Consider the following 15,913-nt stretch of genomic DNA (forward strand, 5'->3'; position numbering starts at 1 on the left):
ATAATGATATTATTATACATATCTTTTCTTTTCACGTATGCAAATGCAATTAATAATGAAAAACAATAATGAAGCCCTTAAAAAAGTGTGCAGGCAAATAATATCAAGAATTAGCTATACATCAATTTTGAACGTTTTTAGCTGATGAAAATAAAAAATAATATATTAGGATGAGGGCAAAGTGCAGTTCCTGCTTGCCTTCACACTTGCTTAATTATAGATCTCCATCGGAGAGAGTCTATCCGAATTAAAAATCCAGTTTCTACTTTCAACTTCTTTAGCGAGCCATTCGGTGGGGAAAATGACCAAATGGCCATGGATTCGTTCCAAGATCCTCTGTGCAGTATGTTTATCAAAAACCTTTTGATTAAATCCATATAGCAAACTTCCAGATAGTTTCATTCTCAATTCAGCGGCTTTTCTCATTTTTTCTTTTTCCCTCTCTTTATCTACAACATTTGTAGATTTAGAATTGATATTTTCTGCTTCTAAATCAATCAATTTCTCCTGGTTTATTTGAAATTCTTGCTCTAATTCAGTAAATTCTCCGTATTCTTTCCAATTTTGCACAGTATTATCGGGTTGACAATGAAATACTAATTTGTAAAGTAGAGTATTTCTTAATGCAATCGTAAACCACAACCCTTCCGAAAATGAAGAAATTAGAGGGTCCTCAAAAGAATATGGGTCAATGAAATTCAGTTTTAACAACTCTTCTTTTTTCGCATCATCTATTTCGCCACTATTAAAATTAGTAATCTTGGGGATTATTTGAGAAAGTAGGTCATCTAGTGAGTTATCATCTAATTCTTGGTTTTTCAGAATATCTGTGTGCAGTTTATGATATTCATCACATTCGTTATCCCGACCAGCATCTGAGCTTTCCTCCTCGTTGTCCTTTTCGCTCAATGGTGGATTAGTAGACCCATTTTTTGTGCTCTCTGTGCTGGAACTTAAATGTCTTCTCATATTCTTGATTTTCTTTAATCTCTGGGATTTTCTTTCATTAAGTTTATGAGACAAGTATTGTAAGTAGCAGACTCTTTTTAACATACTCCATTTGTTTCTATTCGTAACGTCTTTATCCCTGATATACAACTCCAAATCTTTTTCATCAGGCAAGTAATTTGAAAATCCTTCTGTAATTTTGGATTTGATCAATTTGTCGTCATCAAGAACCTTTGAAGTCAAAGATCTTAACGCCCATTCCTTTAACTGTTCAGTAGCGTCGGCTTTATACTTCTCATTAGATTCCATTTTCCAACCATCGGGTCCATAGCCATCGACTTCTTTCTTGTGTTCGTCATTCTTTCTTAATCTTGGATCTGTACTTAAAACTTTATGGTCTCTGATACCGATATTTTCGATGCCTGCCCTATGATTAAATGTTAGCCCCAGTGATGCAAAACCATGTTTAGGTAATGGGGTTCTTTTACGGGATGACTGTCCATGATCCACGGGATTGAAAAATTTCTTATATATATTCTCGTCCTCTCTTCCTGATTTCTCTTCATGTATACCATATTCACAGCCGTTGTCATCCGTATTGCCTCTATGAACATCTCGCCATTGAGAGCTATATTTACAGCCGAAGATTTCACGATAGCCTAACTCAATCATAGCAGAATCAATCATTTCCTTTTTGCTCAAATTCTTGCCATCATCACCGCCATTACCTAAGGTATGAAGCGTCTTGTAATTTTTTATAGCAACGTTTTCAAACCTTTTGAATTTCTTTTCAACAAACTCAACAAGATCAACATCACAACCCAAATGTTCTCTCATTAAACGTTGTCTCAATTCCCATGGGAATCTTCCCGCGTAATACTCGTCACCATTCATTCTAGTCTTTACCAAGTCGGTATCTCTAACAAGAATTGCCACTTCACTATCTCTATTACCTAGTTGTGACCTTTCGTTGATATTAGCAGAGCCTATGATGCATCTTCTATCGTCAGCAATCATAATCTTAGCATGAACATAAAGTTGCTCAGTAATTAACCTTTCGTTTGGAGCAAAAGTAGACCATTTCCTCAATGAAAAAAACTGAATATACTGAGCTGGATCGATATTCAACTTCTTCAATTTACTAAAGACAGAATGCTCACCTCTCGAAATTGATTGATACTGAAATTGCATGATTAAACGAAGACTTGAGGCTTCCGCAGTGTCTACTGGAGAATCAAATCCTGGCATTAGTGGAATAAGAATGAAAGCTTTCCAGGGTTTGTTTTGCTGGTTAGCTTTAACAATTCTGTCCACGAGAGCATCACCGATTTTATTCAATACACAAGTGCCATTCCAGGCAGTCGACGTAATGAAAAACTGATTTTCAATATAGATAAAATGATCACTTTGTTCAATCAACTTCAAGTAAGCATTTTGAATGGAACATTCGGTTTCCTTTAAACCGAGTGACCAATTCCCAGCGCTTCTAAGTATTTGAGTTTCACAAGTAGATTGTTCGCGTAATATTTCAAACATCGGCAAACTTTTCAGTTCTTCAGCGGTCAAATCTGAAGGGGGGGTTAATAGTGGAGTTAATCTACTAGGCCTCTTAGCTCTCAATAAATAATTCCACCTCTGAACAAAATGACGTGCTAGATCTCTTGCAGGTTCTCCCAACGTCATCATTTGAACATCGTGCCATGGCATTCGTGGAATAACTTTTCTATCATACATCGATTCGAACGGTTTGTCTAAATCATGAAAATCAGCAATTCTTGCATTGGAATAATCTTTACCAGGATAATTTTGGTCAAGTAAGGATTCTGAATCATCCCGTAGTACGTGTTCAAAGGTATCGTATCTACCATAACATAAATCAGTACCTCCAATAAATGCAAAAGTTTCATCAATGACGACAAATTTTTCATGATGAGCCCAAAAATACGTATTCTGCAACCACTGGTTAGGTGATCTTATGATATGTATATTTGGATGTAAATTCAACATAGAATGTTTAGTCCAAAGACTGTCTGTCCCAACGATATTCCCCACATTTCTGTAAATCACAATAAAAACTTTGATGCCCTTTTCGGCACAATTTTTCAGCATACGATCAATTCTGAAGGCCTGGTTGCCTTTCACTGGCCGACGCAGATATAGTTCGGGAGACAGCCACCAGTCATGAATATATATGACATCCTTTGCCATTAAAAGAGCTTCACTTAATGACCAAAAATAATCACGACCATCCACCAAAAATTTACAAAATGAATTTGTTCTGACGGGTGCAAAGCTACCAAATCTATTTGGTTTCGACCAAGGTGTAGAAGTAGACATTTTGATGATTGAACTCATCCATTGCTTCAATGAATTCTCTGACTTGCAAATGATTTTCAGCTTTCTTTCACTGTTTTCTAAAGTCAACAATAGCAACTTCGAGGATATATTTGACTTCTTTTGATGCATTTTGGAATGACTATTTCTATCAGCGATATCATTAGGATGACTTTCAATGGCAAGTTCCTCCAATTCGTCATCAATTTCCAGGTGTGGATCGTGTATGATCCAATTAATTTCATTCTCGTCATCTAGTATATTATTCTTATTCCCGGAAAACCTGACCTTGAATTTCCAATCTATCAGGAACACATCCAGTGGAGTTGTTGAGGAAAGATCTGAGACATAAGTTAGGTAGGAATTTCTAACCAGGAACCATTTCGTCGTATGTCTATCAATCATATCTTTGAACGCGTGTTTGCCAAAATGAGAAACTCTCCAACCTTGAGCCTTTGCGGTAGACCTAATGACTAAGTAGCCTTGTTTGCCCTTGAACCCACTTTCACGACTCAACAAATTTCCTAGAGGAGATAGTTCATAAAATTCAAATAATCTATTGGCATGAGGTCTCAAACATAACGCAATATTTAGAAGCCTCAAGTATCTTTCTAATCTTAGGTGAATAGGTTGCGAAAAATCGTCGGGTTCGTCAATCAGATCTTGCAAATGTTTCATCTTAACGTTGTTGATATTGAATTCAGAGATTTCAGAGGATGATAAAGTTTCCAATGATGTTATGTCACCGCCATTGTTATTGCCATTGCCCGTCGATATTTGAGGGGCTGAATTTGAAGAAGATGGTTTATTTTCTGCTTTTCTCTCGAGCATATTCCTTTCTTTAACTATTTCTTTATAATGAGGGAAATGGGGTAGTTGCAACGAATGATATCTGTTATTATCACTATAAAGCTTGCTTATAGTAAGCTGCTGGAACGCGACGATCTTCAGTTTGTGATGTAATGATTTGAGGTCTTTATAGCTTCTTATAATAGACCATTTGAGCCTGTTTTCGTCAATTCCGTACTCTAAATGTATTCTAAATAGAGAGTTCTCGTTCCGACCATACATGAATTCGGCTACATTAGAGGAAATACTTATAATGCTGGATCTCCTTGGAACTGAAGGTCTTCTATCAGGATTGTTGCTAGTGTTGTTGTTGTCGTTGTCGTTGTTGTCGTTGTTGTCATTGTTGTCATTGTTGCCGTGGCGGTTGTGATTACTATTGGTAAGATCCAAAATGTTATTATCGCTTTTCAAAGGAGATACTCTAACATCTAGTTTAGCCAATAGAAGAGGCGCCCTTCTCTTACCATGTTCATCTCTTAGGAATTGTGTGCTTGCGAATAATGACGCCGGGCACCCTGATAATAGTGAATCCAATAGGTCAGAGGCTAGTCTTTGTGTGTACAAGTCTTCTTCATTCACTGGCTGATGCTGGTGCTGATTATGGCGATGACCGCCGGCGGTGGGCGCAGTAGGATTCACAGTGGATTTCAGTCTTCCAATTGCTGAGATTTTTTTGAAAGCATGACCAAACTCTTTTTTCCAGCCGTTAAACTGTTGTTGCGTATAAGCTGCTGAAGAGAAGTGTCTTTGAGGGCTCTTCGTTTCCTCTCTTTTAGAATTCCGCTTAGAGTGAATGTTTTTGTTACTACTGTGCGGATAGTTATCGGGACAATGACTATTTTCCTCAGCAGACCCTCGACGAGGACTATGGTCATTAGACAACATAAGATGGTCCAGTGAGTGGTTCGGTGACACGTCGCTCAGGTTTTTATCGACAAATGATTTGGGCAACGCATGCTTCCTCTCGCTCTCCTTGTCATTAGGAGTTCTCCTCTTTTCTCTTTGTAAGCTAGAAGCTAAGTTACCGTTCTCAGGCAATTGACGCAATACTTCTTGCTCGCCCAACTCATCTGGCGCCGAATGTGCACCATCTGCACCATCAACCATCGGCCCATCCGCTTGAGGAGGGGCAAAGTGAGTTCCAGACGCTGTCGACACCCTGGACATCGCGCTCGTTTATGCCTGTCTCTTCTTTCTGTGTGCGTGTCTCTCAAATGCCTTGTGTAAATCTACAGCAACCGATCGAGCCTATACCGTTCCTGCAGAATCTCCACTGGGCATTCGCCCTAGGCGTCTTCTTCCTGATGTTTGTGTCTTTTGTTCAACCCACAGGGCTGTAGCAATCTTCACCCGTTTGTCGTTGATAACGAGTTTGGACCTTATCGCTTATCACCATTGCTAATCAAACAGCAAAGAACGTTTCATAGACACCGATCGTGGGCTTATCTCGCTGTGTTGTGGCGGCATCCCTGGCAGTAATCAGCAGCTGTTGCATAGTATATATACATCCAGCGTCAGTCTGGCTTTGGATAGTATCATTGTCGTTATTCTTGAAAATTTTTTTTTGGCTGTTCTTTTAAATATTATCATAAGTTTGTTGTATTTAGCGGGATAATATTTGTTTACCATTATACTATATTATATTATATTATATTATATACAAGAGAATGGTGCTTAGTGATTCGTTGAAGCTGCCCTCGCCTACACTTTCTGCTATTGCTGCTGTAGATGACTGTGATGGAGAAGACCACCCCACGTGCCAGAATTGTTTCACAGTCAAAACGCCCTTATGGAGAAGGGATGAACACGGTACTGTTCTCTGTAATGCATGTGGCCTTTTCCTGAAACTGCATGGGGAACCAAGGCCAATCAGTTTGAAAACTGACACTATTAAGTCAAGAAATAGAAAAAAACTGAACAATAACGCGAACATTAATGCTAATGCCCATACTAACGACCCAAATAAAATATTCAAAAGAAAGAAAAGACTACTCACAACCCATGGTGGTTCAGTGCCCACTAACAACCCGAAAGTTTCCATTTTAGAGAAATTCATGGTGAGTGGATGCATTAAGCCCTTATTGAAACCGAAGGAAATTCTTCCCAGTTCCAAAGATTGCCCCACACAACGAGGTAAATTCTCCATGGAACCGGGCGAGCCCAGTGGGAAGAATTACCTCTATCAGATCAACGGTTCGGATATATATACGTCGAATATAGAGCTGACCAGGCTGCCCACTTTGTCAACGTTACTGGAACCATCACCTTTCTCGGATGCTGCCGTACCGGAAATAGAGTTGACTTGGAAGTTGCATAACGAAGAAGAAGTGATAAAATTGAAGACGAAGATAAGCGAATTGGAGCTGGTGACGGACCTATATAAAAAGCACATTTTCCAACTGAACGAAAAATGCAAACAATTGGAGGTGGAATTACATTCCAGGTCTTCAATTCAATCTCATTCACAACATTGAGTAGGACTATAACGTTTATTATGGTATAATATAACGGGATATAATATATATAATATAGTATGATTTACTGACACTGATTTTCTAGTTGACGGGTAATACGCTGCCGTTTATATCATGCTGGAAATTGCCCCTAAAGAAATGATAAGAGTAAAAAAGGCGAGTCCATAAAAGTTGGTTAAATGGGAGATGAATTACCTCGAGCTAAAACATAGTTCCGTATCTCACTGAAGAAATGTCACGTAATTCTGCAGCGGGTTTGGAAAATACTCTTTTTCAACTAAAGTTTACGTCAAAACAGCTACAAAAGCAAGCAAATAAAGCTTCAAAGGAAGAGAAGCAAGAAACCAACAAACTCAAACGTGCACTAAATGAAAATGAAGAGATATCCCGTATATACGCTTCTAATGCTATAAGGAAGAAAAACGAACGCTTACAACTACTAAAACTGGCATCCAGAGTGGATTCAGTGGCGTCAAGAGTGCAAACTGCGGTCACGATGAGACAAGTCTCTGCATCTATGGGACAAGTCTGCAAGGGCATGGATAGGGCCTTGCAGAATATGAACCTGCAGCAAATAACAATGATAATGGACAAATTCGAACAGCAGTTCGAAGATCTAGATACGAGTGTCAATGTGTATGAAGATATGGGTGTGAATTCGGATGCTATGCTGGTGGACAATGACAAGGTGGATGAACTGATGAATAAAGTGGCTGATGAAAACGGCATGGAATTAAAACAAAGTGCAAAATTAGACAACGTTCCAGAGATAAAGGCTAATGAAGTTAACGCCGATGATGAAAAGGAAGATAAACTGGCTCAAAGGTTGAGAGCGTTAAGAGGTTGAAGAATTATCAGCGGTTTGTGCATTTTACCCCACTTTTACATTCGCGCTACATAATGTATGTATGTTTATATATGCTGTACACAAATTGTATACTAGAAGCAATGAAAAAAGTAGACCTTCCTCCCATGTTAATTTCCCTTTCTCCTCTTTAAATTGTCCAAACGTTAATGTCTCCATTATTGTGCCCGTTGACGAGAAATCCGTTTTTATATTTGACAATAGCAATTCTTTCACTCAGCTCATCCCTCTTGAGCGAGTTCGGCGGTTCAGGCGTCATCCAATGCTCGTCACGTTCCATATTGAAGATATTTACTCCTCTCTCGTTTGCACCGACAGTAATCAGTTTATCATCGAAATCTAAGGAAGTCACGGGCAGGTCATATGCGATGACGTCAACGATTGAGCTAGTTCTTAAGTCCCAGATTCTTACACTGTTGTCCATCGAGCCCGTAACTAATTTTTCAGAATCGAACTTCAAACTTGTGATTCCATCAGTATGACCCTCCAGCGATCTCACGGGTTTGCCGATTCTTAGATCCCATAGCCGCACGACACCATCTTTTGTCCCTGTGGCTAATGCAGAGTTGTAACATTGGAGAGCTCCTATCATTGGAGCTTCCGTCCCGAGTAAATATGTACCATTTTTTCCAGAACGTGTAGATGTTTTAGTGTCGTTATGTGTAGGTGTGAAAATCAGGTTTAGTTCCTGAACACATTTACCCGTGGCCAAATCCCAGTGAAAGATTTTCTTGTCTTTGGACCCACTAATTAAAGCCTCTGAATCAAATGAGAGGGCTGTAATTTCGTCATTATGTAATTCGAAGTTATGGATGCATGGTGTAATAATAGTCTCTTCCATGTTTTGCCTCAGCGGACTATGGTCCAAATAAAGCTCTTTACTTAAGTTCAAGTCCCACATTTTCAAAGTGGCATCTTTACTCCCAGTAATCAGTATATTGTAGTTTGTCTTATCCATCTGCATACAGTTTACCGTGGCCAGATGTCCACGTAATTCTCCAACTTGTACTCCATGGTTCAAATCCCAAACTTTTACTATGCGATCTTGATAGCTCGCTGAACACAAGGTGCCCCATGGTATATCAAAATCTAGCGCGGTTATGCTGTTTCCATGTTCTCCGTGAGGTATCGTCATTCTGAAAGCTAGAGAACTTCGGCCGTGTGTTTCCGTAATAATATTCAATTTCCTGTTTCTAAGGTGGCGTTTCTCATTGGGCCCCTTATAGGAAGTTTTTAATCTATTGTCGTTGGTTTCATCATCATGCGGTGGCAATATGGGTTCTTCATTTACTGTAGAGAATGACGCATCAGAGAACGTTTCTTCTTCCGATTTCTTTTGTGCAATCTCTCTGCATTCAGCTTCCAAATTGTATTCCTTAATGAAATTTATTCTATCCTTAATCAATGCTAAGTCACCCTCAAAAGCGATTGACTTGTTGTCAATATGCTTGATCTTTTGAAAGATCTTTGTCCTCCTGGACTTCAAGTCATTGATCATAGAATCTAATCTGGTTAACTCATCTATTCCTGATGTTCTCTGAACGGACAAATTTTCCACATTAGCCTCGACGTCCCGGAGTAGCTGTGTTAAGTTATTGCTAGAGTACGTTTTATTTACGAAATCAATGTTGATATTCCGCGGCAGAATATATTCTTCTTTATCGCTGCTCATATCCTCTCCAACGTCACCTAGTAGTAGTTTCTGTTTGACAGTGGAAATAGTTGCATTGAACCCTTCGAACAAAGATGGCAATTGCTCTTTAGCGGCATCAATGGGTAATGGGTATCGCTCATTATCCAAATGAGCGAGAATTTTGAAAGTTGTTGCGGAGTCTGCAAAATTGTTTTGAAAGGAGGACCTCCCCATTTGATCCCTTTGAAGACCTCCTGCATTGTTGTACCCACCATTTTCTCCAATCAATAGTAATTTGTGAAGGTATTTGTAGATCGGGCTCAGTATATACTTTTGAAATTGTTGCTGTCTTAAAATGGCATTGGGCAGCTTATATAGTACGACCTCGATAGATTTAGTCATCCGAGGAGTTGCGCTCGTAACATTATCCGAAGCCATATCGAGATCTTATTTCTTTCTCTTATTTCTCGATTTCCTGGTATATCATCGTTGTTAACCTTTTCTTGAAGACCGAGTTTTTTTATTGTGATGAGAAAAGTTGATATGATAAATATAATACATGTTTGGACAAAAGATGGCTCACGGCACAACTGCCCAATTGACCTTATACATCAAAAGACAAGTCGTACATACGTACATAATGCAGTTATTTGAGCGTGGAATACCAGGAGATGTTTATCCTTACGTAGAAGTGGTTTCCTCCTCTTGTAAGTCAGCTATCTCCATTTCCAGCCGCCTAATTTCATCCTTTTCCTTGCGAATAATCCTGGCAACATCGTGAGAGGAGGAAGGATGATACTGTGACATGGTCTTTAAACGATCATCTTGAAGTAGAACCTCCTTTTTGATGAATCCCAATTTAGAGGACAGCTGTTCGTAGTTGTGATATAATTGGTCGTAATCTTGCTTGAACTCAGTTAGCGGCCATAAATCAGTTACTTCTGCCATAACTTTGAGAATTAGATTGGTGGAGAAGTCTTCGACAAAGATGGTTTTTCTTCTTTGATTATTGGACTCTTCTTCCATGAGCACGCTTCCATTTTCCAGGGCATATAAAAGTCGCTGAATTTGTGGGTCATCTTTGAACACGGCGGATAACGCTTTGAAAGTACCTGAGCTTGAACTAGAAATGAGCGAGGATCCTATAAGATCGGTATCGAAAATGAAGTTATTCAAACCAGCGCCACTTGTGGTAACAGTTTTCCTTCTCTTATTGTTCAAATCCTGACGATCCTTATTCAAATAAACTTCCTTGGGTACATGAATAATTGGCTTTTCTCCTGCCTTGCCCAGCCTTCTATTCCTTTTCATATTCGTATCTCTTTTGTTTACGTAGTCAAAGACTCCTTCTTTGCCATCTCTTCGTGAAACAGATTGTTTTTCAGGGTTGACCTTAAACAGTAGGTACGCTTCGTCGTGGTTACAGTCTTTAATTAGTCTTGTGATGTCTTTCCTCAGGCTCGCCTTGTCACTAGTTCCCTGTAGTATGGCATTATGGAACATTCCTGGTGGCTTGAAGTAGAGCGTAGACATGGAGTCCACCGCCCTATTGATATCATCTATACATCCATCTAAACTTTCTGTCATCTGTCGCTGCTCGCTCTTATCTTGTTGTCTTCGCTGCGGTATTGTTTATGATAATCATCTCTTTTTCTGTCTTACTTGTTTTCGCGCCTCAAGCAGTGTATACATACATATAACAAAAAAAAAAGAGAAAATTTTGGTGAAGTATGTAAATATATATATACATATATATAGTCCGCGCGTAGACTTGAACTAAGATAAGGACTACTAGTCACGCCAGGCTGCATACACTTCGTCTGTTCTAAATTTCTGTGTAACGATGGTTTCGGAGAAGTCCTTCACGATACCGCCCATTCTATACTCTAATAGCCCCGCCTGCGCAATCATGACCCCGTTATCGATACAAAACCTGTTATCCGTAGCATGTATCTGCCCATTGGCTCTGTCTTTACACATCTGCGCCATCATTTCTTGTAGTCGCACGTTGCAACCCACACCGCCTACGATCAGGACCTGGTTGGAGTTGACGTGAGCCATTGCTCTTTCCGTAATCTCCACAAGCATGGCAAATAGGTTCTCCTGTAAGGAATAGCATAGATCCTCCACAGTTACCTTCTGCTCGCCCGTTTTCTTGTCGAATAGGATCTTATTTTTCTTGTTGCACTTGAACAGGTCCTTGGCGAGCAAATCGACGGAAGCTAAGATGCCACTCATTGAAAGATCCATTCCCTTCACCGTGTATGGCAGTTCCACCAGACTGTCCTTGTGGGGGGCCTTTTTCGCCAATTGTTCGATGTTGTAGCCGGGCGAGGGCTCATTAGGAATTTTCAGAGTTCTCGCAAATCTATCAAGACAGTTGCCGATGGCAATGTCGAGCGTTTCACCAAAGATTCTGTACCGTTTCTCAGAGTATGCGATAACCTGAGTGTTACCCCCACTAACGTACAGCACCACAGGATTCTGTGCTTTGGTGATTTCCCTTCCCATTTCGATGTGGCCTATACAGTGGTTTACGCCCACTAGAGGCACATCCCATAACAAGGAGCATGTTCTAGCGGCAATGACCACCGAGTGCAAGGGGGCACCCATCCCGGGACCCCTGGTGAAGCAGATCACATCAACGTCTAAGGTTGGGTCTTTGATGCCGGCTTCGGCCATCGCTTGTTTGATGAGTCTCACGCACCAATTTCGGTGATGTCTTGCAGTATCACGAGGCAAAAATCCCTCCCCAGGAGGTGTCATATACGTGTCTCTGATATTGGAAAGCATCTCCGCCCCACAATCATAGGATAGGTCGCTGTTGGCATGCTTGGGCAGGAGCGGATGCTTAACTATGCCCACACCTAGTTTATTAGCGGAACCTTCAAGTCCGATTGCAATGTAGAAGTCCCTGTTGTTTTTGGGAGGGATAGTATTCAAGTTGACCATTCTTCTCTTGACTCCATTAGAGGAAGTGAAGAACTGTTTTCACATGCACAGTGTACACACTTCACCATTGTACAAATGCTAGTATGGGCTACTCGGGCACTCATTACTGTAGAGAAAGCCTTGCTCCGTACGCAGTGATTTTAGTTAGCTGATATCGAAAAAATCATCAAAAATATCAAAAATCTCCGCGACGGGGAATTGAACCCCGATCTGGCACGCGACAAGCGCCCATTCTGACCATTAAACTATCACGGATTTTTATTTCATGGCATGTTGTATTACGGGCTCGAGTAATACCAAGGTGATTTAGTAATCCTGTTGAAAACAGGGAAGTAACTTGTTTGCTAAACCGGTTGTTACGATAATTCACGGGATGTTACTTATTTATATCTAATATATAAGATCTAGTTTATACTTAAAGGGTGGAAGCGCAGAATCTCGGATCTAATCTAATTGTTCGTCTATTTATATTTCGGGTGTTTCATTTGCTTGAGGACCACGTTCTAGAATGGAATTACAAATGTGGTGCTGATATCTTGTACGACTTATATTGGTTTATTTCAGACATGTTTTTATAGATATTTCCGTCGCGTTCATTATGACGTACTGTCGTCATGTTGAGGTATCTCATCTTGAGATACAACATGGCAGATTTCAGTATTTTTACACATCATCCTCGAAGCCTGGTCCCTGCAACGTTGCTCCCCCTGCTTACGTAACGCGCAACAATAGATTAGACCTGAATCGCGCGTATGCCAAGGACAATAGTATGGACCCACCTGTTGCGCTCTTACCATGTTGTGTAGATCGGGCCGACATCAGACACAAAAGTGGAATAGGGGCTCGCAATCGTTTCCCCTACTTGACACACAGTGACACAACTCCATTTCCACTGGTCCGCTCATTATGCTGTCGGCCGATACTGTCGTTTTTGTCACGATAGCTGTTTCTGGACATTTTATTTTTCAGCCGAACGCTTATCCGTTCAATCCGGCCGTGATCAGTGACCGAGTTTTCTGATAAGCATCCGTTGGTGCCGTACCGCTATCAGACAGAACTGCCAATCTTCCTAATCAGCTGTCGCAACATGAGTTACAGTGCGGCCGGGTACTCAATCCGGTAACTGATAACACCGCATAAAGAGTGTGTATGTCTGCTTTTACTTACGTCCGATTAGCTTATCTTCTGAAACAACCGGCTATTTACCTCCTCGTGGTGGATGAAGTGTGATAAGCTCATATAGCTGGAGCAGTACAGTTCTAACCGCCGGGATCCCGCTCCCGATGTGACATATAAAGATGAAGATGGAATTTGAGTAAATTGTTGTCCTTGCTATCATGCCTTTTTACCTAACTTGGTTCGTTAGTTACTTGTATAGAATAGTTCTTGTTTTCTTATTATTCCTATAAAGTAAACTAAAAATATTGTTCGAGAAGACTAGTATATAAAAGGATAGGAAAAAAATGAGTAATACTTCTTCTTACGAGAAGAACAATCCAGAAAATCTTAAGCACAATGGCATCACCATAGATTCCGAGTTCCTGACTCAGGAACCAATAACCATCCCTTCGAATGGGTCCGCTACTACCAATGATGAGGCGGGTTCAGGCTCTAAGTGGCAGGATTTCAAGGATTCCTTTAGGAGGGTAGAACCTGTCGAAGTTGATCCTAATCTTACAGAGGCGGAAAAGGTGGCTTTTGTCACTGCGCAAACTCCACTAAAGCACCATTTGAAAAATAGACATTTGCAAATGATTGCCATTGGTGGTGCTATTGGTACTGGTCTGCTGGTTGGGTCAGGTACCGCGCTAAGAACAGGTGGTCCCGCTTCGCTACTGATCGGTTGGGGGTCTACGGGTACTATGATTTACTCTATGGTTATGGCTCTGGGTGAGCTGGCTGTGATTTTCCCCATTTCCGGTGGGTTCACTACGTACGCTACCAGATTTATTGATGAGTCCTTTGGTTACGCTAACAACTTTAATTATATGTTGCAATGGCTGGTTGTGCTACCTTTGGAAATTGTCTCTGCATCCATTACTGTGAATTTCTGGGGCACAGATCCAAAGTATAGAGATGGGTTTGTAGCATTATTTTGGCTTGTGATTGTCATTATTAATATGTTCGGTGTGAAAGGTTATGGTGAGGCAGAATTTGTCTTTTCGTTCATCAAGGTCATCACTGTCGTCGGGTTCATTATCCTGGGTATCATCTTGAATTGTGGTGGTGGGCCAGAGGGTGGCTACATTGGTGGTAAGTACTGGCATGATCCTGGTGCCTTTGCTGGTGACACCCCCGGTGCCAAATTTAAAGGTCTTTGTTCCGTTTTCGTTACCTCCGCCTTTTCTTTTGCCGGTTCCGAATTGGTTGGTCTTGCAGCCAGTGAATCTGTGGATCCAAGAAAGTCCGTTCCTAAGGCTGCTAAGCAAGTGTTTTGGAGAATCACACTATTTTACATTCTGTCGCTGTTGATGGTTGGTCTTTTGGTGCCATACAATGACCCAAATTTGATCGGTGCCTCATCTGTGGATGCGGCCGCTTCTCCCTTCGTCATTGCTATCAAGACCCACGGTATCAAGGGTTTGCCAACTGTTGTTAACGTGGTTATCTTGATTGCTGTGTTGTCTGTTGGTAACTCTGCCATTTATGCCTGTTCCAGAACGATGGTCGCTCTTGCTGAGCAGAGATTTCTGCCACAAATATTCGCCTACGTGGACCGTAAGGGTAGACCTTTGGTCGGGATTGCCGTTACTTCTGCATTCGGTCTCATTGCATTTGTCGCTGCCTCCAAAAAGGAAGGTGATGTCTTCAACTGGTTGCTGGCCTTATCCGGTTTATCATCTCTTTTCACATGGGGTGGTATCTGTATTTGTCACATCCGTTTCAGAAAGGCATTGACTGCTCAAGGTAGAGACTTGGATGAATTATCGTTCAAATCCCCCACCGGTGTTTGGGGGTCCTACTGGGGGCTGTTTATGGTCGTTATCATGTTCATTGCGCAATTCTACGTTGCACTATTCCCCGTGGGTGCTTCTCCAAGTGCAGAGGGTTTCTTCGAAGCTTACCTGTCCTTCCCACTTGTCGTGGCCATGTATCTCGGACACAAGATTTACAAGAGAAACTGGAAGTTGTTCATCCCAGCTGAAGATATGGATATCGATACTGGTAGAAGAGAAGTTGACTTGGAGTTACTAAAACAAGAAATTGCAGAAGAAAAGGCAATAATGGCCACCAAGCCAAAATGGTACAGAATCTGGAATTTCTGGTGTTGATGAATTAGATAAAGTCCGTGCAACGAACGATTTTACAAATTTCAGAAAATTAATTATAACGAAATTTTCTCGTCATTAATATTTTAAAAAAAAAAATGGAAAATGTGTATATTTGTGTAAACTCGATGCTATAGTAAAAAAAAAGATTTATGAATAAAAAGTTGTTTTTCCCATTCATTTATTATATGTGTGTTATTATTTATGTTTCTCCGAGAAAAAATGGGTTTCAAAATGAAGAGGGTGAGAGTGTAATATCATAGAAATTTACCGGAATGCAACTAATCAAAATAACTTTCCCCGCCTTCGGCATGATCTCTAGTTTGCGTCCCTGTTGGAACAAGTAGGTTCATCATTATTCACATAACTAGTCCTTGTTTCAGGATGAAGAATGTTGAAATGACGTTTTATTGATGGGTGCACTTGGAGTCAAAGATCCATTAATTGAACATCAACTTGGAATTTATATATAAATGATATGAGTCGTTACATTGAACTTATAGTAAATTCCCTAGGTTATTGTTATGTTGAACATACTTAATATGTCCAATCGGCGTGTGTTTTATATACCTCTCTTATATAAGTATAA

At 40.5% G+C, this 15,913-nt stretch overlaps 7 protein-coding genes and 1 non-coding gene across 8 annotated transcripts; 3 read left to right on the top strand and 5 right to left on the bottom strand.

Annotated features, from left to right (window-relative positions):
* Positions 1-210: 210 nt before the first annotated feature.
* On the bottom strand, positions 211-5,298 carry SPO14 (phospholipase D; the record flags this gene model as incomplete). The annotated part of the gene is made up of 1 exon (XM_056229475.1): positions 211-5,298. The coding sequence occupies one exon, from the start codon at positions 5,296-5,298 to the stop codon at positions 211-213; it is 5,088 nt and encodes a 1,695-aa protein (XP_056083490.1).
* Positions 5,299-5,798: 500 nt separating this feature from the next.
* On the top strand, positions 5,799-6,605 carry DAL80 (Dal80p; the record flags this gene model as incomplete). Its single annotated transcript, XM_056229476.1, has 1 exon — positions 5,799-6,605. The coding sequence occupies one exon, from the start codon at positions 5,799-5,801 to the stop codon at positions 6,603-6,605; it is 807 nt and encodes a 268-aa protein (XP_056083491.1).
* A 232-nt stretch (positions 6,606-6,837) lies between these two features.
* Positions 6,838-7,452, top strand: DID2 (Did2p; the record flags this gene model as incomplete). The annotated part of the gene is made up of 1 exon (XM_056229477.1): positions 6,838-7,452. One exon carries the CDS (start codon positions 6,838-6,840, stop codon positions 7,450-7,452), a length of 615 nt encoding a protein of 204 aa, XP_056083492.1.
* A 148-nt stretch (positions 7,453-7,600) lies between these two features.
* Positions 7,601-9,541, bottom strand: CAF4 (Caf4p; the record flags this gene model as incomplete). The annotated part of the gene is made up of 1 exon (XM_056229478.1): positions 7,601-9,541. One exon carries the CDS (start codon positions 9,539-9,541, stop codon positions 7,601-7,603), a length of 1,941 nt encoding a protein of 646 aa, XP_056083493.1.
* A 243-nt stretch (positions 9,542-9,784) lies between these two features.
* On the bottom strand, positions 9,785-10,690 carry SPC34 (Spc34p; the record flags this gene model as incomplete). Its single annotated transcript, XM_056229479.1, has 1 exon — positions 9,785-10,690. One exon carries the CDS (start codon positions 10,688-10,690, stop codon positions 9,785-9,787), a length of 906 nt encoding a protein of 301 aa, XP_056083494.1.
* A 204-nt stretch (positions 10,691-10,894) lies between these two features.
* Positions 10,895-12,055, bottom strand: KAE1 (tRNA N6-adenosine threonylcarbamoyltransferase; the record flags this gene model as incomplete). The annotated part of the gene is made up of 1 exon (XM_056229480.1): positions 10,895-12,055. One exon carries the CDS (start codon positions 12,053-12,055, stop codon positions 10,895-10,897), a length of 1,161 nt encoding a protein of 386 aa, XP_056083495.1.
* Positions 12,056-12,238: 183 nt separating this feature from the next.
* On the bottom strand, positions 12,239-12,310 carry Skdi_11.trna14D. Its single transcript has one exon. It is a non-coding gene; the product is annotated as a tRNA-Asp (tRNA).
* A 1,208-nt stretch (positions 12,311-13,518) lies between these two features.
* GAP1 (amino acid permease GAP1) lies at positions 13,519-15,327 on the top strand (the record flags this gene model as incomplete). The annotated part of the gene is made up of 1 exon (XM_056229482.1): positions 13,519-15,327. One exon carries the CDS (start codon positions 13,519-13,521, stop codon positions 15,325-15,327), a length of 1,809 nt encoding a protein of 602 aa, XP_056083496.1.
* Positions 15,328-15,913: the final 586 nt, after the last annotated feature.

This window comes from Saccharomyces kudriavzevii (genome assembly GCF_947243775.1).
Source record: "Saccharomyces kudriavzevii IFO 1802 strain IFO1802 genome assembly, chromosome: 11".
Taxonomy (NCBI): Eukaryota; Fungi; Ascomycota; class Saccharomycetes; order Saccharomycetales; family Saccharomycetaceae; genus Saccharomyces; species Saccharomyces kudriavzevii.